At 40.4% G+C, this 23,817-nt stretch overlaps 1 protein-coding gene across 50 annotated transcripts in view; it reads left to right on the top strand.

Annotated features, from left to right (window-relative positions):
• The window catches only part of LOC128105112 (uncharacterized), a 211,601-nt gene that overhangs the window by 73,237 nt on the left and 114,547 nt on the right, over positions 1 to 23,817 (top strand). For 40 of the 50 annotated variants that reach the window (XR_008216259.1, XR_008216253.1, XR_008216237.1 and 37 more), the window contains exons 3-5: positions 1,124 to 1,260; positions 5,826 to 5,875; positions 23,648 to 23,793. Coding sequence is in view for 1 of the 50 variants with exons in the window: in XM_052729986.1 (XP_052585946.1) it covers positions 1,124 to 1,260 (137 nt within the window). In the remaining 49 variants the exon portion in view is untranslated. Of the gene's footprint in view, positions 1 to 1,123; positions 1,261 to 5,825; positions 5,876 to 20,728; positions 20,869 to 23,647; positions 23,794 to 23,817 lie in introns of all 50 variants that reach the window. The other 10 variants (XR_008216265.1, XR_008216264.1, XR_008216266.1 and 7 more) reach the window with 3 other exon arrangements.

Below are 23,817 nucleotides of genomic sequence, written 5' to 3'. Positions count from 1 at the left end.
TCTTTTTCACATAATTTATGTTCAGTGAATATAGAAATTTTGCATATCAGTGGGGTTTGATTCATTTTCAAGCATGCCTATATCAAGTATGGATCATGTGCAATTATTCTTCCATTCTCCCTCCTCCTACCCCCTTCCCTGCACCTTTTCCAGCACCTAGTAATCACTATTTTATTTTCAGGTTGACTTACTTTATTTTTGTTTTTAATTTTCTCGGTTTTCACATGTTGTTCTTGCCTGTCTGTGTCTAGCTTGTTTCACTTAATGTAATGTCCTCCAGTTCCATCCATTTTTTTTTTTTTTTTTTGCTGCAAACAACATTTTCCCATTTTTCTTCTGGCTGAATGAGAGAATCCATCGTGTGCATATACCATAATTTCTTTATTTCTCCCTAGACACCAAGGCTGACTACATCATTTAGGTCTTGAGAACAGTGCTACAATAATGGGCAAGGAGGTGTCTCTCCTGCACATTGACTTCCTTTGGATGCATATCTAGAAGTAAGAGAGTTGGACTATATGGTAGTCTTATGTCTTGGGGGCCTCCATACTCTCCACAGTGACCCATTGAGATTCACAGATGACATTTTGAATTCATTTTCAAGGAGTCCTTCTGGCCTAGGGAGCACTCACTGACTAGCACTCTCTTCTGTGGCAGCACAGGATAGCCCCACAGTAGAACCAGGTTCTAAACCCAAAGTCCTTGATTCCAATCGCTTGGAGAGGCCACTCTTGGAGAGACTAAGGAGACCACAGCATTGCCTTTCTTCCCAGGCCTTGTAGCTTTGTGGGGGCGGGGCTGCCATTGGCTTTTGGGGAGATCACCTGAGCTATTACCAAAAAACCCCCCTATTTGCAATGCCTTCCTTTTTTCCCCTCCTCTCTGTCTTTTTCCACCTACTACCATCTTTGGAGTTGACTCCCCCTCTCTCCAAGAAGTTGAAAATCAGCTTCTCCCAGTTCCCTCTCTCTCTCACTTTCTCTGTCTCTCTCTCTGTGTTTGCACATGTGTGCACATATGTGTGTTTATGTCTAGTTGTGTGCTTGTGTGTACACATGCTAGTATATAGGCAGAAAGAAGGAAACACATGGCCTCCTTCATAATCTTGCATCTTCTCTTACAGATCTTTGTACCCTGAAACTTGTCTGTTTCTTCCAAATCATCTAGAATTTCTCAAAGGAAAAGATAATTCATTGTCCTGTTGCCTCAAAGCAGCTGTTGCAGATGTTTGGAGAGAAGGTGTATGTAAACATCCTGAAGGTATGACACTTTAAAGAATGACATGCTATTTAATAGTAAATGTTTGGATTTTCCAAGAATATAAATTTCTTTGTAAATCAAGAGCTGTATGTCCTACTTGGGAAACAAAAGCAAGGCCACTATTAGCTCAGCTTCATGAACTCAAGCAGGCAACAACTTTCTGCAGCTTTATTCTCGTTAATTAGGAAGTGGTGTCATGTCATATCTATCATGCTGGGTTTGAGGGAGGTTTGTTTAGTAGTGTCGCAGTCACTATTCTGTTGCTGTGACCACAGCAACGATGACCACAGCAACTCTTATAAAAGAAAGCATTTAATTGGGGCCTTACAGTTTCAGAGGCTTAGTCCATTTTTATCATGCAGAGGATGCCAAGCAGGTGTGATGCTGGAGTGGTAGCTGAGAGCTACATCCTCATCTGCAGGCTGAGCGAGAGACACTAGGCCTGGCAGGGGCTTTTGAAACCTCAAAGCCCACCCCCGGTGACATACTTCCTTCAACAGAGCCACACTTCCTAATTCTTCTAGTCCTTTTAAAAAGTGCAACTCCCTGGTGACTAAGCATTCAAATATGTGACCCTATGGGGGCATTCTTATTCAAACCACCACAAGTAGTATATAAAGTGACAATCTTTGGCACATAATAATGGCTCTGCCAGGTCAGAGATGTGGCTCAATTGGTAGAGTGTTTGCCTAGAATGTGTGAGATTCAGGGTTCAATACTCCACGCTGCATAAAGCAACTATGGTGGGACAGGACTGTAATCTAGACACGTGTGAGCACATCAGAAGGATCAGAAGTTCAAGGTCATTCTTGACTGTATAAGCAACTGGAAGCTAGCCTGAGCTAGAGACCCTTATTTTTTTTAAAGATACTTTTGATATGGTAATATAGCTTAGTTGGTAGAGTGCTAGCCTAGTATGTACTAGGTCCTGGGTTTGATCCCCACTACCACAAATGAGTGGATTAGTATATAGCTGTAGTCCCAGCATGTGGGAGGTAGAGGATCAGAAGTTCAAGGTTGTCATCTGCTATATATCAAGTTTAAGATCAGCTTGGGTACAGAAGACCCTGCTTCAAAATAAAAATAATAATGGTAACATAATAAATAAATAAATAAAACCAAATTAAAAGGGCTCACAGATGATAGCTATTAAAAGTAAGAGGGAGAATTTAGTTCTATTTGTGAGAATGCTTTTACATATTAGCATTGAAAGGCAATGGAATGGGCTACCCTGGGATGAAGGGAGTCTCAAGTCACTGGAGACACTGAAATAAACCTGGATTGTTCTTTCTCTAGAATCCAATGGATGGGATTTTTATATAATATAGAAATTCTCACCATTTGTTACATAGAATACATGGTTGAGAAATTTTCACTGAGACTTTTAATGCAAATACCAAAACTAAGAGAAACATTTTCTAAGTGTTTTAGGTAGACACATGAAATTGATAGACTCAGATAACAAGCACTGATAGGAGTTCTCTTTAGAGTGATGCCCCCTTTGGCCTCGTGGTCCCTTGGCTTCTGTAATTCTTAGGCTTGGGCTGACGTTTGCTGTCAGAGGTTAAGGAGGGCTACCATTCCACAGCCCATTTGAGAAACACCTTGGAAGTGGTTCAGGTAGAGGTGAGACAGAAAGCCCTTGAGAACAAGAAAAGCACCAAATGTGTGAGTACTCTGATAGATCGTGGCTTAGTCTTGTTGAGATGGTTCTGAGGAGACTTGATAATGTCCCCTGATATGGGTGTTTGAGATGGCTCCACCTTCGATGACTTTGAGATGTTTGTATATGGTATAACAGACGGGAATGCACTTCAATAATCTTAATTTCAGTGAACACAGTTCTGCTAACTTTGATATCCCATAGCTTTAGTAAATGCTGTGAGCTATAGGGCTATTGGCTTAATGCCAGCAGTGGTTTTCTTCATGGTGTGTGTGTGTGTGTGTGTGTGTGTGTGTGTGTGTGTGTATACATATGTGCATGGACATGCATGTATGAATGTGGGGAAACCAAAGGACAAGTCAAGTGTTTTTTTTTTTTTTTTTTTTTTTTTTTTTTTTTTTTTTTTTTTTTTTTTTTTTGGTGCTGTCCATCTTTTTTGGGTAATAGTGTCTCTCACTAGTGTGGAGCTCACCAAGCAGGCTAAGCTGGCTAGGCTGGTCAGTGAACCCCACCTTGCCAATCCTGGGATTACCAGCCCACAACAACACACCTGGTATCTGTGGATGGAACTCAGGATTTTTATGCTTGCAAGGCAAGTATTTTACTGACTGATCCATCTCCATGGTTATTCTTTATGGTTTTAATCTTAAAAAAAAATAAAGATGTAGCTTCCTTTTAAAGGATGATGCTTTAAAGATTGTTAAATTGCTTCAGGAGACCAAATTGCCTACAGGAGAGCCTTAAAAACTTACATGTGATTAGATTTAATGCATGAAGAAAAATCACACCTGGACTGATTCTAGAATTCCCCCAAAAGCTGTTTTTGTTTTGTTGGTTTTTTTTTTATAGAGGGGTTTTTCTTTTTCTTTTGGTACTTGTTTGAATTTCAGATCTTTAAAAAATGCTTTTTCTTGAATGAGATTGGAGTGCATGATGTGAAATTCACAAAGAATCAATAAAAAGTTAAAAAAAAAAAGAAGATTTGGATCATCTGGTTGACATCCAAGCATTTTCTACTTGTCAAGCTCTCTTAATTTCTCTGCTGTAAAATACAGCAGATTTTAAAATAGGGGCTTTCCAACTTTCCCTTAAATCACCACCCCTGTCCTTAATCTAGTGACTTCCATTTTGAGATTTTAATTTTAACAGGACCTTTTCTAAATTAAAATATGAACTAAAATTACTTTCCTTTAACAATTTGGTATGGAAAAAACAAAATACAGAGATGGAATGCCGAATGAACAGTGGGGTTTCCAGAAGGAGAAGTTGGTCCAATAGCAGTGAATTATAATTATTTTGCACAAGGACTTAAATTTTGTTATTAAAATCTTATTTCCTATAAAATATGTATTGATTGATTATTTTTATAGATTTCAGGGCATATCATTTAGTATATCCATTTAGGAAAAAGAACCCATTTTTAGGTGTTCAATGGAACAATTTTAATAGTGAAAATTAAACAGCAAACAGAAGGGCTTAAAAGTCACACAGGAAATGATGTGGTGTCTAGGCAGTTCTATGAATAGGACATCTCTACCATCCCTAGGTTTAGGACAATAGAATTTGGAATTATCTGAATTCAGGATCTAGGTTGCCTGCTGAGTATGGGACCCCAGCAGGGAGGGAATATTGGATGGAATCTAGTTTCTTTGGAGTTATGTACTCCTTGGTAAACTCCAAAAGTGTCTAGGGAGTGTAGGCTGGCTGTGATTCTAAGAAGGAGGGAAAGGGAGTGGATTTGTCTGAAAACCTGTTGGCAAATGACTGGATTAATGAGAACCAGTAGGGATATCAGCCAACTCATAGGGATATGAGTTCTCAGAGTCAGAGCTGAGGCAGCTGGCCTATTGTCAATATGCAGCTGGAGAGCTGCTCCAGAAGGGTGGCTGATTGCGCTGATTAAACTTTCCTCATGGATTATTTCCTGAAGGTGCACTGTATCTATCTGTAATGAGCATGATGTTATTTGGTGTCTAAAGTCAAGGTATGAAACTCAACACACCTGAGACAGCAAATATCGTGTTCAATCTAGTGATGCTCTCTTCATCCTGGTATTATGGGATCTGAAGAGTCCATTGAGTATTGAGCACATTCATTCCTGAAAGATGCAGACTAGGTGGACCCAGTAGAAAGGGATGTGATGATGCTAGTGTGTGCATTCCATTTGTAGGCAAAAGAAGAAAGGCAGGGGGGCAAGGCCCATATTTATCATTTGTTTGGATCTGGATATAGGCAGTGAGCAGAACATGAGCCAGGGTCCTACAGATACGTTATTGAAGACTAGAAAATTCAAGTGTGAACTTTGAGTGATTTTAACAATGAAACTTGAAATTAAAATCTCCAAGGAGAGAAACCAGGCCTTCAAGTTTTTGACAGCATAGGATTCAGAAGAGTTACTCTGGGTGGTTTATCAAAATGAGAGAAAGGAAAAAGAGGATCCAGGAAGAATCAGAGCATTGACATTTCCTTAAAGATTCATTAGCTCTCTGATGGAAGGAAAGGGAAGGTACTGCCTGATGGATACTGCACACTTTGTTGTTTGTGTTTTTCAATATAGTTTAAATGCTTGTTTCATTCAAATATTTATCCAGTGTCTACTTTGTGGCAAATATAACAACCAAGTGAGCAGATGTGGTCCATGCTCTGGAGAGCTTACCATCCGTAAGAATATACCGACTAGGACCAGAACTCTAGAAGGAGATACATCTGATAGGCTGTGAAGGGTTCAAGGGAGCAAGCTTATTTTGGATGAGTACCTAATTTAGTTTAGGTAAGAAGACAGAGTTGAAGACATGAAAACCTGTAAAACAGAGCTTGTGTGATAAGCATGTACTTTTCTGGAAAAATACAATTGGAGAAGCAATTTCAGGCCAAAAATATTAATATATACCAATTCTTACAGGCAAAGGGAGAATGATGTTTTCGGGACCGGAAACTGATTCATAATAGTGGGTGAGTAGATAGTTCTGCACACAGTGACAAGATAAGAAACCAGAGAAGTTAATAGGCTGAAATTCCATATCATGCTCCATAAGCCATATTGAGAAGCTTACATTTAACATATTCATTGACCCGTGTCTCCATTCGACAAGTAGTTTGAGGTACCTTAGGTATACATAGTTACTTTTCTCGTATACATAGTTACTTTTCTCATCGCTGTTAACTAAATATCCAACAAGAATCAACTTGAGAGAAGAAAGGTTTATCTGACTTAGGGTTCAGAAGAGTCCACCGTAGTTGGGAAGGCATGGCTGCAGGAGTGCCCCATAGCTGTGGCCACAGGAACTTGTTCATATTCCAGTAAGATCAACAGCCAGGAAGATGCTGGCACTGGACAAGCCTTCTCCTTTTCATTTTTGATTCACCCTGGGCTTCTGATCTACGGGTTTGTGCTGCCCATATTCAGGGTACGTCTTCTCTTCTCAGAGACCTCTTTTTTTTTTTTCGAGACAGGGTTTCTCTGTGTAGCTTTGTGCCTTTCCTGGATCTTGCTCTGTAGACCAGGCTGGCCTCGAACTCACAAAGATCCGCCTGCCTCTGCCTCCCAAGTCCTGGGATCAAAGGCATGCACCATCACTGCCCAGCTCAGAGACCTCTTGGGTAATGCTCACACAGACATACCCAAATGTGTATATTGTTACTGTGAGGCTGACAGTTAAAATTAATCATCATGGTGTGCATGCTATAGAAGCTTGGGATAGATGATAGGTAGGAATAATAACTGATGATAGAGGAAGATAAGTCAATCTTCTTGCCTCATAGAAACTACAGCCTGTCCGGGGGTGGGTGGGGCTATGTAATGCAAAAAGTTGTTTCATTTCATGCAACGTTCAATGCCAGGGCATCAATACTAACAAACGGCTGCTGCAGAAACATCAGTGGAGGCACTTAGATTGATTGAATCAGTGGGGATCGTAGAGGCAGAGGATCAAAGTGGAGAAGCTGTTCCAGAAGTTAAGACATTAGCTCAAGACCTATCTGAAGATACTGAAGGAGCGAGGATGGAAGCGGGATGCTTGTCATGAGCATGTGCAAAGAGCTGGAAGCAAATCAGAGGAAACCTCAACTGAAGATAGGAAAGGATTTCTCTGTTTGGAACCCTAGGCAGTTCCCAAGATCAGTGGGAAGGGACATTCAGAAGCAGGGATGTCCAGGCTGCCGGCATTGCTGTAGGATGCCATCATTTGCATTTATGGACTGGTGACATCCATTGTTACCCTGGGATAGATGAAGCCTGAGGACTACAGGTTAGACATACCTGGTAGAGCACTGATGATTGGACATAAATATGAAAAAATAAATTGATTCTCTCTAAACATACTGGAAACCAATATTTAAGTGTAATTGAAGAAAAAGATGTCAATAATAAAACTAAAGATATAGACAGTCAACACACATGAACTGGCCGCAAAGCTTTCAGTCTGAACCATTTCATAGAACGTGTCCCTTAGTCCAGGCTGTTTTTCACTCTGCTGGACTATTTCTAGGAACTTCACTCGGTGTGTAGTTTATAACTAATTGAAATGTTTTCTCTCCTTCTGGGCTTCTGGGTCCATTTGTGCTCCAGTTACAGAAAGGGAGGTAGTGCTGTCAGTGGTCGCTGGGTCATGTGCAGGGAAGCACAGCCTCCCTTAATGGGCTCTTACAGCCAGGCTTCTCCTGCCACAACTCCTTGAGAATGGCAGCGCCACCTGAGTTTGCTGGTTTTTCTGTCCTCACTATTGCTAGATCCATTCCTAGCATCCTCTTCCACTGGCATGATTCTTGCCATTTAAAGTTCTTCGGATTCAAAAGCTCATTTACTTACCCATAGTTCAAAATGATTTCAATTCTGCACATGTATCTGGCAATTCTCCGATTCTGTGGACGTGCATGTGGGTTTTGCAGCACACTGGCCACAATAAACACATATCCATCATTAAAGGTAAGGTGCATGAACTTCCCAGATGTTAGCTAGCTTAAGAAACTCTCTAAACCTTAGTTCAATGACCAAATATGCTACTTTGGTATTACCATATTGTCTCTGGGAAAGACATTTATCTGGCTATGTTTAGTTTTCTAAGGCTGCAGCTTCAAGGAGGGGAAAGGAAGGAAGGGGGATTTGTTTGCTCAGTACTTTCTGTGGTGATATTTTTATTTTGTATTAAACATACATACTACAAAAATTCAGGGGCTCTGCATTTTATCACACTTTGGGAATATTTAAAATATCACGTTCTATCAGCATGTGCATGAAACTTGTTTACCAGGTTTCTTCCCAAGCTGAGTGAATCTGGACACTTTCTAACAGAACAAATTACACACACAAAATGAAGATAAAATGCCCACACCCAGGTCAAGGCAAGCAAATATTGTCACGAGTGCTGCTGGAATTGAGGAGAGAGCTCTGGGCTTAGAGGAAGATTGAGGTTTGCAGCGCAGTTTTTCTAATTAGTCACTATGGGACCTTAGGTAAACTCAATCCTTGTTTCCGTCCTATGGCTGGGACAATGGGTTCCTGCCTTACGTCTTCTCTTATTTGTCCATTTATGACTATATTTACTCATTATGCAAGTGTTACCAAGTGCCTATTATGGGATAGGCATTTTGGTGAGGAAACTCATTGCTCCTGACCAGATAGGTTGCTGTACAAATCAAAGGAGACTATCATACTATTTTAGTCAGTGTTCTATTGCTATGAAAAGACACCATGACTGTAGCAACTCTTATAAAGGAAAGCATTTAATTGGGGCTTGCTTATAGTTTCAGAGATTTAGTCCATTCTCATGATGATGGGGAGCATGATGACATGTAGGTAGACATGGTGCTGGAGAAGTAGTTGAGAGTTCTACAACCGGATCCTCAGGGAGCAGGCAGAGAGAGACACTGGGCTTGGCTTGAGCTTTTTGAAACACCAAAACTCACCTCAGTGACACAGTTCCTTGAACAATGCCACACCTACTCCAATAGGGTCACACCTCCTAATCCTTTCAAATAGTGCCACTCCCTAGTGACAAAGTATTGGAATCTATGAGCTTGTGTGGGCCATTCTTATTCAAACCATCACACATATTAAGTGCTGTCATTTGCCAAGGTCACAGGGTGCAATCTAGGCTTCTTGTCAGCTCTATTACAGACGCATCTTGGATCAGTTTACATGGACTCAGGTCAGTCCTCTCATAAGCTCTCTCTGGGTGCTTACTACTGCTAAAATACACATGACATAACCAAACTCATCTTCTTGGTAGCATAGGCCAGTAGTCCCAGATACTTGGGAGGCCAAGGCAAGAGGACAAAAAGTTTAAGACCAACCTGAGCAATTTAGTGAGAACTTGTCTCAAAATAAAATAGTAAAAGAGGGACAAAATACGGAAGGAGAGCATTCACCTTGACTCACAATTTGACGGTACAGGCTATCATGGTAGGGAAGGCATGGTAATGGGAGGGTCAGACAGCTGGTCACATTGTGTCCACAGGTATGATTGACATACAGAGAAACGAAGGCTGATGCTTTTCTTCCTCTCCCCCATTTGTTCAGTCTAGGACCCAGGCTCATGGCAGGGTGCTACCAACACTTTACTTCCTCAGTTAAAGCTCCCTGGAAATACTCATAAATGGGTGCAGAGGTATGCTTTCTAGGTGATTCAAGTTTAGTTAACTCGACAGTGAACATTACCCATCACAGCCAAGGTTGCAGCTCAGAGGTAGAACACTTACCTACCTTCTGAAAGGCCCTGAGTTCTAGCCTAGTGCCATGAAACAAAACATGATAAAATACAAAACTCATTGGGATTTAAATCAAGGGGATTCTCAAGAGATTCTGCTTTTCATAGGAAACCTGACAATGGGAAGTTCTTTGAAATAGAAGGATCCATATATGAAGAAATATTATTTACTGTTATTGTCATCAATATGCATTGTGATGCTGCAAAAGCAGACCCAAACCCAAACTAGCAAACTAGAAAGGGGTTTAGTTGGCTTTCTGTAGGGATTATTACTATGATGCTCTTGTTTTATGGACTGCAGCTTAACACTTCTCCCTCTTTCCCCTGTGGGCACATCTTACTGCGGGTCTTTGCAGGTCGTGGCTGGACTGTTGGTAAGCATATTACTTTAAAAGAGAAAAGAAATGGTTTCTTTGGAGAATCACTGTGTCAAGAAGGTTGTGTACCTCCTTGATGCTGAAAATGCCAATATCTCATAAAAAGGCAAAACCCTTCATTTTGAAAGGTTGAATATAATGTTATTTAACTAATTTCAAATGGCTACCTTTAGGTCACTGGAAAAGTCTAAAGCTAAGAACGGTCTCTGGAGTCTGTAACATTTTCATTTGATTCAAGAATGGTGAAATTTTAAGTCGTTTTAACCTCTTGCCTTTTGATATTTGGCTCCTCTGACAGGAAGTGTCTGTCCACTGCAAGAGATTTGAAGTAGCAGAGTGACCTTCTTAATCAGGGATCAATTTCTGTTCCATTCTTGGGAGTTAAGCACCAGGTACATATACCACTTTGATGGGTTTATTGAAAAACTTGTAGGAATTATAAGGATTTTAAGCATACTTTAATAGAACTTTATCAGGCCCACCTCCGCCTCATTCAAGCCTTTCTTCGAGTTATGCTCCTGCTGTTGTAGTTCTTATTATAATAGTCTTCTTGGCTTTGAGAACATTTCACACATGGCAATAAACCCGAAGCTTTCACTCACTTGCCATTATGCATGGGAGAGTCATCCACGTCACCTTTGTGTAGCAGAAGTCTGCTGACCTTTATTGTTATGTAACATTTTGTTTTGTGAATACACCCCGGTTGATTTCTTACTCTCATTTAACTTTACATAGTCATTTGTGTTATTTCCAATGTGTGGTGGTTAAAATAGCTGCTGTTGGGGCTGCAGAGACAGCTCAGTGGGTCTGAGAAATTAGAAGTTACCTAGGTGCCTTTCTCATTTGTGTCCACCCCCCTCTCACATACACAAACACACACACACACACACACACACACACACACACACACACACACACACACACACACACACACAAGCCATTCATGAAGCATCTTTATTGAGTTTGGTAAACATGATTTGCTGTCTAATTAAAAATCATTTTGGGATGTGGTCTCCCTTTCCATCCTCTCAGACTAAGCAAAAAATTATTGTTCTGTGTTTTTTAAATGTTGATAAAATTCACCAATAAAGCCCTTCAGATTTGAATGGTATGTTTAGTTAAATAATTCAATTAGTTAATAGGTGGGGTTTGTCAAATTCTCTTTGTCTCTTTGCCACTTCTTTCGCTTCCTCCCTCTCCCAGGTCTTCTTATATAACCCAGGAAATTGTCCAGCCTCAGTATCTTAAGGATGAGATTCTAGGTCTAAGAGATATGCACTACCATGTGGGGTTCCATTTTTTCATTACCTTTGACACACTACATTTTTCAAGGAGTTCTAAATTTTCAAATGAACTTTCATGAAGATACGAACGATATTTTCTTTTAAAAATGGTACCTGCAGTGATGCCTTTTACATCCCTGAGTGAGTTTGGTACCTGGTTTGTTTTCTTTTTTAGGCTGATGAATCTCATTAGAACTTTATCAACTTTAACATTTTGTTCAGAGAATAAACTTCGACCTCTGATAATTTTCTCTGCTATATGTTCATTTTTTTCTGGTTCATTAATTTATATTCTTACCTTTAAATCCAAATTCCTTCTGATTTATTTATACTTAATTAGCCATTCTTCAATGATACCAATGGTATTTGTTCACATTTTGAGATTAAATGTATTCTCAATACATTTAATAAGCAATGCTTTTGCTATATTTATGCATTTTAATGTATTTGTCTCACTAAGATTAAGGAATCTAGATTCCTTTGTGGATTCTTTCACTTATTGAATGTGGATACAGTGTAGTTTCCAAATATTTGAAGTTTGCTATTTATCTTCTAAAAACTGATCTCTGGGTCAACACTAATTTTTTAACTTAATTTTTTAAATGTTTTTGAGTGTTTGCTTGCATGTATATGTGTGTGCCATATGCATGCCTCATGGCCACAGAGACCAAAATAGGGTAGGGTATTGAATTCCCTGGCATTGGAGTTACTGGTGGCTATGAGCTGCCTCGTGGATGATGGGAACTGAACCTCGGTCCTCTGCGAGTGCAGCAAGTGCTCTTCCCTACTGAGTCATCTCTCCAGCTCTCAAGATGCATTTAGCTAAGCATATTGTTAATTTTGGAAATGTTCATTTTGCATTAAAATATTGATATCTTCTGCAGTTCAGGTGAATAATATTTACATACAGTATTGTTTTATTTGTCTATATGTAATGCCATATAGATCTTGCTTCTTAAAAATATTATCAAAAACCTGGCACAAGGGAATCTCCCAGGAATCTACAAAGATGACCCCAACTAAGACTTCTAGTGATAGCAGATACATAGCCTGAACTGTCCCATCCTCTGTGAACATTGGTGCCTAGCCCAATTGTCATCAGAGAGGCTTCATCCAGCAACTGACAGAAACAGATGCAGACCCACAACCAAACATTAGGTGGAGTTTGGGGAATCCTGTAGAAGAGGGAAGAAAGGATTGTAGGAGCCAGAGGGGTCAAGGACACCACAAGAAAACTCACAGAATCAACTAACCTGGGCTCATAGGGACCCATAGCAACTAAACCGACAACCAGGGAGCCTGCATGGGAGTGACCTAGGCATAGTGCATATATGTGACAGTTGTGTAGCTTGGTCTTCTTGTAGGACTCCTTACAGTAGTAGCAGGGGCTGTCTCTGACTCTTTTACTGTCTTTTGGGACCCTATTTCTTATACTGAGCCGCCTTGCCCTGCCTTAATACAAGGGGAGGTTCTTATTCTTATTGTAACTTGATATGCCATGCTTTGTTAATATTCATTGAAGACCTGCCCTTTTCTGAATAGAAGTGGAGGAGTGGATGGGGGGGCAGAGGGGAGGTGGGGGAGAGAGACTGGGAGGAGAGGAGGGAGGAGAAACTGTGACTGGGATATAAAATAAATAAATTTATTAAAATATTATCAAATCTTTTGTCTATGATATTTCAATATCTGCTTGCTGAATTAGATACTGAAAGGATGTGTGAGGATTCCCTACTATGATCATAGATCAATCTAGTTCTATTAATTCTATTAGTTTTGTAATTATATTATTAAGCATATAATTATTAAGCATACAAAATTTTTATTTAGTATGTGATTATATAATTACACATATAAAGCAAGTTTATTTTCTTTTTCAATTTAACATTACAAAATGTTTTCCTTTATGATGGTCCTTTAAAATCTGCTTTGTCTAATATTAGAGTGTTTGTTTTGCATGTGTATATGTGTTTGTGTATGGGTGCACCTGGGTATTCAAGTATGAGTGTGAGGGCCAGAGGCTCACGAATGGTATCTTCCTGTATCTTATGTATTGAGGCCAGGTCAACAGCTGAACCTGGAGCATTATAACAATTCAGCCAGTCTCGATAGACAACTTGCTCTGTGGATCCCCCATCTCAGCCTCTAGAGGGCTGGGATCAGAGGCAGCTCTCCATGCCTGCCTGGCATTTATGTAGGTTCTGGGGATCCAAACTGCCATTCTCCTGCTTGTGTGGCAAGAGCTTTATTTATGAAGCCACCTCCCCAGTCCCAGTTATTAGATTTCTAAAGTTCACTTTCTTTGGTTCCCATTCACATGGTACACTGGGCAGCTGTGGTGTATTTTAGCACATTTTCTTGGCTTTGTAGATGATTCTAAATATTAATGCATATTGCAGAAATAATCATACAGAAGTAAAATAGAAACATCTTTTCAATCAATCTAAAGATGTGAGCCTGAACATCAATTGAACTTACATTATTGATCACTCAGATTGTTAGAAATCAATACCAGTGTGCACTCTAGTGAAGTTACTGAGCTAAACAAGTAAATGGGTATCAAAACAAAACTCAAGCATATACAATGGGAAGAATACTAAATTGACATTAGATTTTCCTCTACAAACTCAACATTAGAAATATATATCAGTTACGTTCTAGAAGAACATTTGATCCAATAATTGTCACGGTTACAGAATGCTCTCAAGGCATAACAGAACAAAGAACTTATAAAAACAAATGAATAAATTTAACTGGATGATCTCATCTAGCTAGTCAAGAAACAAAGTAAGACATGTTGAGTAGAAGAAAATAATATTGCGTCTCAATACACATGGTGGAGGAAGACATATCCATGCATAAACTTCTGGCCCACTTAGGAGCACTCCATTCATTTAAATGTGGAACTGAAACTTGAAACAGGGTCTCAGTAGAATGCAATTGTTACAGACATTAACAGTGAGACAATAAGAGAGCAAAGTGGTCTGAGATGAGGGGATAGTTAAGTACACTATTTCATGTCTGAGTACAGCAGACATGGATAGGTTCCATCTAAAATCAAAAGGATTTTGACATTTCCCACAATACCTTTAATTCACGTTAGAGATATTTTCAAAAATTTTGATAAAGAAATGTCTTACAGTGAATGATTGTTCCCCTTCTTTTGTTTCTACTTTTTATGTGGATAATTCAAGAAGAAGAAAGCCACCACTGCAAACATGAGCACAGAGGAACCCTAAACAGTGGCGTCTGGTTATTAACCAGTACTATTTGGGGATGGTTAGTTTGGAGAGTGGTGACTCTTAAACTTTGTCATTGTTTCTTTCCTAACTGTTTGATTTTATTTTTAAAAACGGGGGTTGGGGATTTAGCTCAGTGGTAGAGTGCTTGCCTAGTAAGCGCAAGGCCCTGGGTTCGATCCTCAGCTCTGGAAAAAAAAATGTTTAAAAACAAGGACACCTATCACTTTAGAAAAATCTCCAGGTTTTTTTTTTTTTTTAAGTCTGAGTGCAAGAACCATTCTTAGCTAGAAGAATTTTTCTCACCTTTCTCTAAATTACTTTCACAAAGAAACTTTATACTTTATCTTAAAAGGAGCCACTGGTTGAATTATTCTTTGTCATGGTGTGCCTAATGTGATCAAGTTTTATTTGGGTTTTGCTAATGAAGAGTGAATTCTTTTCCTCAGCCATTCCTAGCATTCAGTATCACTCAGTGTAACCTTTCATATCCCAGCTTTCCCCGTTTCAAGTCAGGCCTGTCATCTCTCCTCTTAGATCTACGAACAGACAGTGTCACCCAAAAGGACACTCTCTGAGGAGCAGGATGGTGGTGGGGTGCTCCAGGTTTGAAAGCCTGTCAGATTGACAGCTGTTCTGTGCACTTCGACAGTCTTGAATTAAAATGCAGAGTATCCTCTTTCATGGTGGGAGATATGGAGGACTAGAAAAATTGCCTCACAATTATTGAGCACCTGGTGTATGCCAGGCACAATTGTAGCTACCGCTCATGTATGAAAATCTTTTTCCATTGTGCATGTTGGAAAATAGAAACTCAAAGAGGTTAGAGATGAACGGTTTGTTTTGTGTGTTTCAGTGTGTCCCACTGACCCGTGCAAGTGTTCCTATAAGCTCCTATGTGCTTCTTAACACACAGTTTTATTTAGAGTGTGTGTGTGTGTGTGTGTGTGTGTGTGTGTGTGTGTGTGTGTGTGTGTGTGTGTGTGTGTGTACCTGTGTTCACGATCCCCTTGTTGGGTGATGTTTGATCACATTATGAACCCTGAGTTTGCATTTGCATCAATTAAGTAAAATTAACCTTGGGTTAGGAGGCTGCCTTAGCAACTAATTGGCAAAAAGTAACCATAGAGCATCAGAGGGCATCTAGGAGAGATAGACAGACACCGGAAGTGGCAGGGAGGGATCTGGAGTGGCGCAGCCTTTTCCGGTTTAGTGAAGCGGAAGCATGGATCTTTCAGAGGTGCCAGCAAGGGGAGAAGGTCAGCTAGGTACGATCCAGCCTCTCTGAGCTGGTAGTTTTGTACCTCAGCCTTTGAATCTTGAGTCTTATTTATAAGTAAGACGATAGAGAGTTAGTTAAACCTACTTTGAGTTGCAGTGACAGAGCCTGTGCCTGCAGGAACAGAATTCCCACCAGGCTGCAGCCTGAGCAGCCAGGCTGCTGCTAGGGAAGCAGGCCGGTAACCGCCGAGGTGCAATTGCTGGCTGAAATAGCGGTAGACTAAGGCACAGTGGCTGTACCGAAGTTAAGACAACATCCTCTCTCCCCCAGTTTGGGTAGACATGTACAGAACCAAGAGGTTAATGTCAAAAGTCTTTCTCTACCATTCTCCATCTTTTTTTTTTTGAGGCAGGGTCTCTCATTGAACGGTTGTTCACCTGTTTGACTAGACAAGCTGACCAACAAGCCCCAGAGACCCTGCTGGCTCTGCCTCCCCAGTGCTGGGATTACAGCACATTCTGGCCACATCTGTCTGTTTGGGGGTTGGGGAGAATGACTTTATATCCTCATGCTGGCAAGGCAATGGAGCCATAGCCTCAGGTAATGTGTATTTTTGAAACTAGAGTAAAGTTTTGCCATGGGAATAGCAAGTTCTTGCCACAGCCTCTTTATTCTAAAAGCACAGCAGATATATCTACTTAGAATCGAAATTTAATGGCAAAAGGAAATCAAACCTAGAAAGAGTTAATTACTCTAGCGCTAATTAAGTGTAGTGTTGGGGAGGGGGACTGCTTTATCCTGGCAAGAAGCCTGTAAAAAAGGTACCTGTCACAGACTCAGAACACCATAATTAAGGTCGGAATTGCATCCCAGTCAAAGAACAGGAGTGAGATGTTTGAACAGCACCCCTTGGAAAATGGCATGACCACTATGTGTTTTCAGATTGAGTTGACCTCTTACTGTCTGTTTCTAAGTAGAAATTAGAACCTCCATTAAGAACTGCTAATATCTCCCATCCAGGACGCTCTTTGTTCTTCAGAGAGAAGGAGAGGACTCCATGCAGTGTGCACATCATGTGTTGTATGTGCTGTGGCCAGAGCCTGGCCACAGAGCTAATTTTTGCAACAGGCTCTTCTCTTGGTTACATGTCTAATCTCAAAACCAATCACTTCTATGCTCTAAGTCAGAGGCAGTGCTCTCGCAGAAGCATACACTAGTAAAGGAAAATATGTACTGTGTTGCAAAAGGATGCTCACATTTCATGTTTCATTTCCTAACTGACACTCAGTCAGTTACCACACACAGGTAGTGACTGGAACTCACATATGAAGGTTTCATTTAGCAACAGTTGATTTCCCTTTGTAAATAATGGCATCACCTGAATGCACCTTCATGTCTTGGTTCATTATTTTCTTTGCTACTATTAACCAATATTTTAGCTATACTAGGACATCCACTGACTAAAAAGCATAGCTAATTAACAAAAAAAGTTGAAATTGTCACATTCCTTTTCCATTTTAAATTCATTTCCTCCTTCTCTTTTCTCCCTCCAAACCCTCCTTTGTACTCTTGCTTGTTCTCTTTCAAATCCCTGGCTTCTTTTTTCATTAATTGTTATTGCATGCATATATATATCTATCTATATACATAAGTATTTCTAAATATAACCGACTCAGTCTATATGCTGTTACTTGCATGTCTGTTTTCAGGACTGACCTTTGGTATTAGATAATCAGTTGGTGTGATCTCCCCTGGGAAGACTATTTCCCACTGTCAACGCTCCTTAGTTACCTGTCGTTCTTTGTCTAAGGTTGAGGCATTGTGACCCTTTCTCCTTCTGTGTTAGCACATCTATTGTCCCCGTTCAGGTCCTGATTAGACAGCCATGTTGGTGAGACTTCCTAAGCATAGCTTCTTTTCTCTTTTTACGACAGTGGACAGTGTGAGAACTACAATTTTACTCAACTCATCATGTTTCTTTTTTTTTTATTGTTATTATACAATGATTTTTTGCTCATATCAGGAGTCAATCTTGGGAATCCATATTTAGACCCCAAGAGGCCTATAAACAGAAGTTTTCAAATTTTACATTTTAAAAGTATTTCTTACAGCTTCTATATAATAAATAGTGTGTAATATTTTTAAGAGTATTGTTTTCTGTAAGGCATTACAGTACTTATGAGGGCTATTCTTTTTATGTTTCAACAATGCTGTGAGGAATATATTCTAAGTATCGTATCCTGATTCTATACGTAAAACATCTGAGATTAGGTATAACAACTTACCCAAGGCCATAAAGAAGAGGGTTTTATACCCAGGTCTCTTAGCCACAAATACCAATACTTTTGTTGTGATGTACCTTATGTCCTCTAGAAAGATATGAACAGTACCCTCAAGTGCACACTCCAGAAGACCTCTTAATGACTAGGAAGAAGTAGGGGTTTTTGACCCTAACATTGTCTTGTCAGCAGCAGGTTAGCAGAACGTGTCTCTTGTTGATAGGAGCAGAATTCTAAATGCTTTCAGTCAGTGAAAGAGAAAAGTGCTTTGATTTTCAGCTCCTTGCTTGTGCCTCTTGATTCTGAAGACTGGAATGTTAGGTGGAAATGTAGCTAATGGGAAATGATTCACTTGTGAAATGAGAGAGATGCCGCTTTCCTCATCTCCTTCCCTCCTGGTTCTACTGCTCTTTAAAAATTCATTTTAAATCTCACCACTCAACCATATCTACCATAGTGCTTGCTCATGCAGTCCATTTTCCACTCTAGAAGATTTCACACACTTGGTAAATGGACCAAGATCATGAACTGCTTTACACTTCCTTAGGTGATCCAGAACTCTCTGGAGAAACTCTGGCCTCTGGTGCAATATTTTCATCCAAAAGAGTTTAGTTTCCTATGATCTCAGTGGTATTTAACAATAAATCCTGAACTACATGTTTAGCAAAAGCAGAGGGGGATGGATGTCAAGTCCATTAATCACAGATGAAAATAAAATCCTCTAGGTTTGAATGTCAACCAGGCATTAGCCTTATCTTGCACTGTAAAATCTATTCAAATGACCTCCTGAATAGGGTCAGCTCATTTTTCCTGCCCCAAGATATTTTAAAGAAGAAACTGGCCATGCAAGTGTCATAATCTTCATGATACTTTAGGCTGTGGGTAGTTGGTATTTTGACATAAGGAGATCCACATGCAGTGTTGTACTCATAGTTGTTGGATAGACAAAAATCACATGCACAATCCATATAAATCCACCTGTTTTGTAAAGTATTTGTGCCCAATAGATGAGAAGTATTTGAGGGTAATTTCAAAGTCTGAAAATACCCATTTGTGACTGAAGTACTTATTTAAGATTGCTTGAGGTGGGGGGAGTAGAAATAAACAAAATGGTGTCCACCTCTCCTATTCCAGATAAAAGGAAGTTCTGGGGTAGAAATCAAAATAGTAGTTATCAAAAGGGATGTGGGTAAGAAATGTGATGTTGGCATTTGTGACTGTATTAAGCATGGAGTACTATCAACTACTAACCATTTGAAAGTTGTAAATGGCTAGCCATTTTAATGGTATAAACACACAAATACACCATCAAGCACATTTACAACCTGTGAATCACTAAAGACTTGGGAGGCAGCGTCTTGTCCCTGGCAGATGCTGCCTGCATTCCTCTCCTCTCCCAGTGGCTTTCAGAAACACAGGCTGCTGCTTGAGAGAAGGAGACTAAAGACTCCAAAAGGCTGAAATTAGAGTGGCTTTGATATGAAATGCATCTTAAAAATGTACTTTAGTGCTGCTGGAAAATGAGGCTATTGTGGTGTTTGTCATAATTCTGTTAAAAAATGATGCTATTTCTACAATGATAGAGACACCGACTGGGAAAGGAGAATGGGGGCTATTGGGATGTTTGATGATACCCTTTGCCTTCCTCGGCACTGGGAAATTCCACAGTTGTCATTCACATTAGCAGAATGTAGAACATTAGCTGAGCAATGCAAGGTGCTCTCATGGGAGGAATCATGGCTACTTTGTCCATCTCATTAACCTCCAGAGTGCCACATTGCTAGAGGAATCAGTGTGCATGGAGAAGGATGATGGAGACACTGTGATTCTATAGTGTAAGACAGGCAAATCCAAATGACAGGGATACTGTAAGGCCTGGAGGCAGCCTCTTTAGCCTCCTAATTCTGACACCTATAGGGATACATTTTTCAAAAATGTTACTGTTTGAGCATGTATAAAATGAATTCCATGTATAAAATGAAACATGTTCATAGCCACTCCCCCATATTCCCTTTTCAACTTCGCTCTGGATACTCCTCAACCCTGGCTTTTCCTCTTTGGAACTTGATGATCTCTTCTTTTTAAAGAATGACACCTTATGTTCAACCAGTGCTGCTCACATATGCATGGGTGTGGGCCATCCCCTGGAGCATGGATAACTACCCAGTGGCCACAGTATTAAAGAAGAACAACTTTCCCTCTCCCAGCAGCTATCAACTGCCAATAGCTTCCCAGGAATGGGTGTGGCCTTGAAGGCTCCTTCTTACTCTGTGCTGGAATTTTGGTTGGCTTCGTGTTGTGCAGGTCTTGGGCAAGGAACCACAGCTGTGTGAGTTCATGAGTGCAAGGGTTATGTCATGTCTGGAAGACAGCATTTAGCAGCATCCCTTTCTATTCTTCAGCTCTTACATTCTTTCTCATCCTCTTACTTGATGTGCCCTGAGTCTTGGTGAAGCGGGGGTGGGGGGGTGGGGGTGGGTGGGTGAATAATAAAGATACCCTCTCTTGGTTTATTTTATTTTATTTTTAAATTTTTGATACATATATATTTCTTTTGGTAGTGTTGTCTCCCTAGGCCAGGGTTCTACCACTGACCTAAGTCCCCAATCTCATGATGTTCCATCTAGGGCTGAGCACTTACAGTCACTTCACTTAGTCTCAACCCTTCGGCTCATATTTGCCTTTTCTTCTTTTCATATGCCAGGCTGGATACAGGTACTTTAGCCACAGCCTGGCCTCACGACCACCCTCACTCCTTCATCTTCCTCCATGTTCATCCCGGGGAGAAACCTTTAGAAGGAGAGAGGCTGGAAACACCTGCTTGCTTACAGCTGGCCTGCTCTGGTCAGTGCTTCTAGCAAATTTATCCTTTCTCTCTCCAGTCTTACTCTCCATTTCTTTCAGAAGCCTATTATAAAATTTTAAGGTTTTATCCTATGTATACCTAAAGTCTCCAGGCTTGAAGATGAGTGTCAGACTTATGAATATATTCTGTAGTACATACAATTTTCTTACATGTACTTTAAAAAAAACCACATTGGTCGGGTAAAAAAAGTCACAATTTATTTGCATCTTTAATTACATGTGTTACTACTTTTTTGTCTCCTGTTGAAGTGATTTGAGGACATTTTCTTATCTAAGAGGAACAGTAGGTGGAAGAGTCTTCCAGGGGCAGGAGAAGACCTCGTGTCTCAGAAGGAACTTGTTGAGAAAGTGGGTAACAGAGCAAAGTGGCATTCTAGTTACCATCCCCGAGGCAGGAGGCTGTCCAGGGGGAAGAGGGCTCAGCCTGCAGCTGTGCCCACACCGCCATCCAAGGAGCACCATTGCTGGAGAAATGGCCGCTGAAACCCCCTTCTGCGTTGTCTCTTATTTGAACCTTATATTTGGCCTTTTATTACTAGAAAAACATTTTATTGTCCTTCTATTCAGATAAGTAGCCAGGAGCTTAGAACAGGAATTATTCTAGTCAGTGTTTGGCAGAACCCTGCTGTGATTGGTGTGGAAGCCACCGCTCTAACCTCCCCCTGAATCTTTGTATGTTCATATGTGTGCACCTGTGTGAATGTGCGTGTAGAAGCCAGATCCAGCCTCAGCTGTGGTTACTCACGCTCTAGCCACCTTGTGTTTTTTGTTTTTGTTTTATGAGACTGTGTCTCTCACTAGCCAGGAGTTCCCCAAATAGGCTCATCTGGTTGGCCAGCGGGCACTGGGGATCTCCCTGTCACCACCACCCAGTGTGAGCATTACAAGCTTCTTGTCATCACACTTGTCTTTATTCATGTGGGTTCTAGGAATCGAACCCAGGTCCTCATGCTTTCAAGGCAAGCACTTTACTCACTGAGCCATTCTTCCAGCCCTTCCCTAAGTCTTTAACAACAATAACATAAAAAATGCCACTGATTTTGAATTTCAAGGAAATTATGAATACAGAGGCAAGAGCAATATCAGGACTGTTGAGGTGGTGTTAGGCATTTCAAAGACAGACTTGCTGAGAATCTGCCGCTGACTCAGTGTTCTACAAATAACAGTTGGCCTATGAGTCATGATACTGAAAGCCTCCTGGCACAATGCCTGAAGCCAGAATTGTGGCATTTTGGGTAATGTTTGCCCCAATGTGGGCTGAGGGCAGCTAGAGACCTGGAAAGGTCTTCTGGTGCTGTGATGACCTCAGGTGTTGGGGAGGCCCAAAGATATCAATCATTGACTCTCCCCATCCTTCACTGACACCTCTTTTCAGCCTGTTTTCTTAGTCGTGACTCATAGTGATGAAAAATTCTCATAAGAATAATTTTCCATTTGGGTTCCAATTATGTACTGACATGAGGCTCATTAAACAATGCATTCATTAGAGAAAACCAAAATATGATCGTCATGGGTTACTGCACCTATTTCACATACTGCCAAGGGAAGCCCTAAGCTGATTCAAAGGGTGCAAAATATTCTCGTCATTTTGGTTGTCATCACTAATGATACATAATAAGAATCTGGACATCTGCTGAACTGAGAACAAGTGCCGGGAGGTGGCCATGATCTGAGACAGGATGGTTGGAGCAGATCTTCCATTCTAGAGAAAGGCTGTCACATCCCAGCAGTGATTGCCTTCATTCTGGATCTGGTCTCCAGTGAGGTTTTTGTTTTGGAGCTTTTTATTTTTTTTCTGATAGAAGTATTTTGTGGAACAATGATGATAAAGTCTTTCATTTTGGTGGAAAGCTGGTGACTGAGTTGAGGGATCCTAGCCACTACCCCTGCCAGCTTAATATTTATACTGATAAACTGGCAAGGAAAGTCAGTAGCAGCCTGTTTTTGCCATTTTCCTATACTGAATTACAATCCGTTTTACTCTTACCAAGTTGTGAATGCTGTCTTATTTTATAGAGTACCTTGTGTGTGTAGTACAATTTTCGGGTAAATTGAAATCTCTTTTTCAATACAGCCTCATTCTTGTGTGCATGTGTCTGCAAGTGCATGCGCACACAAACACCTCTGAATTAATATTAAAGGGAGGTAGTTGCTCTGCATGTCATTTGTCCTGCATAGAGACCTGACCACTACAGGGAGATGCAGACTATCCTGACCCCACTGCTTTGTGTTATTTGATTTCTTAAATTAATTTTTTATTTGTAATCTCAGATTTTGTTGACCTTGCAGAACCCTTTAAAAGAGCAGTCAGAGAGCCGACTCCAGTGTGTAGACAGGCCAGTGGAGAATAAGAAATAATAACTTAGTCTGATAAGTCAAATTTTAGATTCATAGTTTAAAGGTCAGAAGTGCAAATTCCATTAAATTTGGACTTATGGTCAAATTTATTTTAAGTCTTCCCCCCATCTTTAGTTCAGAAATATCTAAGATTATTTATGATTCAGAAAATTTTGCACACTGGAGGGGTAAAAAAACTGAGTTGTAAAATCAAATATAATAGCCATGCTTAAAAATGAGATTTTATTCACTAAGCCTTCATTTGTCCTCCACAAAACAAGTTGTGTCTAGAGGCGAGCAGACACATTTGTGATTGAAAAGTACTCATTTGGGAAAAAAAAAAAAAACAACAACAACAATATTGGAAACAGTGTCTCTGAGAACCTCTTGATGTGACAAAGTGGTTCGTTTTTTTCTTTAGCTCTAGGATCTGGGAGTTAATTGGTGTAGAGAACGATGCAGGGAGAGTAGACGACATGGAGGACAGCGTTTACTTCTTCCATTGGCTGTGACTTCTGTGTCTCCACTTTCCTGGCTCCCCTCATATGTGGACTAGGGGAAATTTAGGTGAGTCCTGTTTCCACCCACCTA

This window comes from Peromyscus californicus, unplaced genomic scaffold (assembly GCF_007827085.1).
Source record: "Peromyscus californicus insignis strain IS unplaced genomic scaffold, ASM782708v3 Scaffold_9__1_contigs__length_137607984, whole genome shotgun sequence".
Lineage (NCBI taxonomy): Eukaryota > Metazoa > Chordata > Mammalia > Rodentia > Cricetidae > Peromyscus > Peromyscus californicus.
Note: the sequence above shows the minus strand (reverse complement) of the source record. Positions and strands in the feature narration are given on the sequence as shown.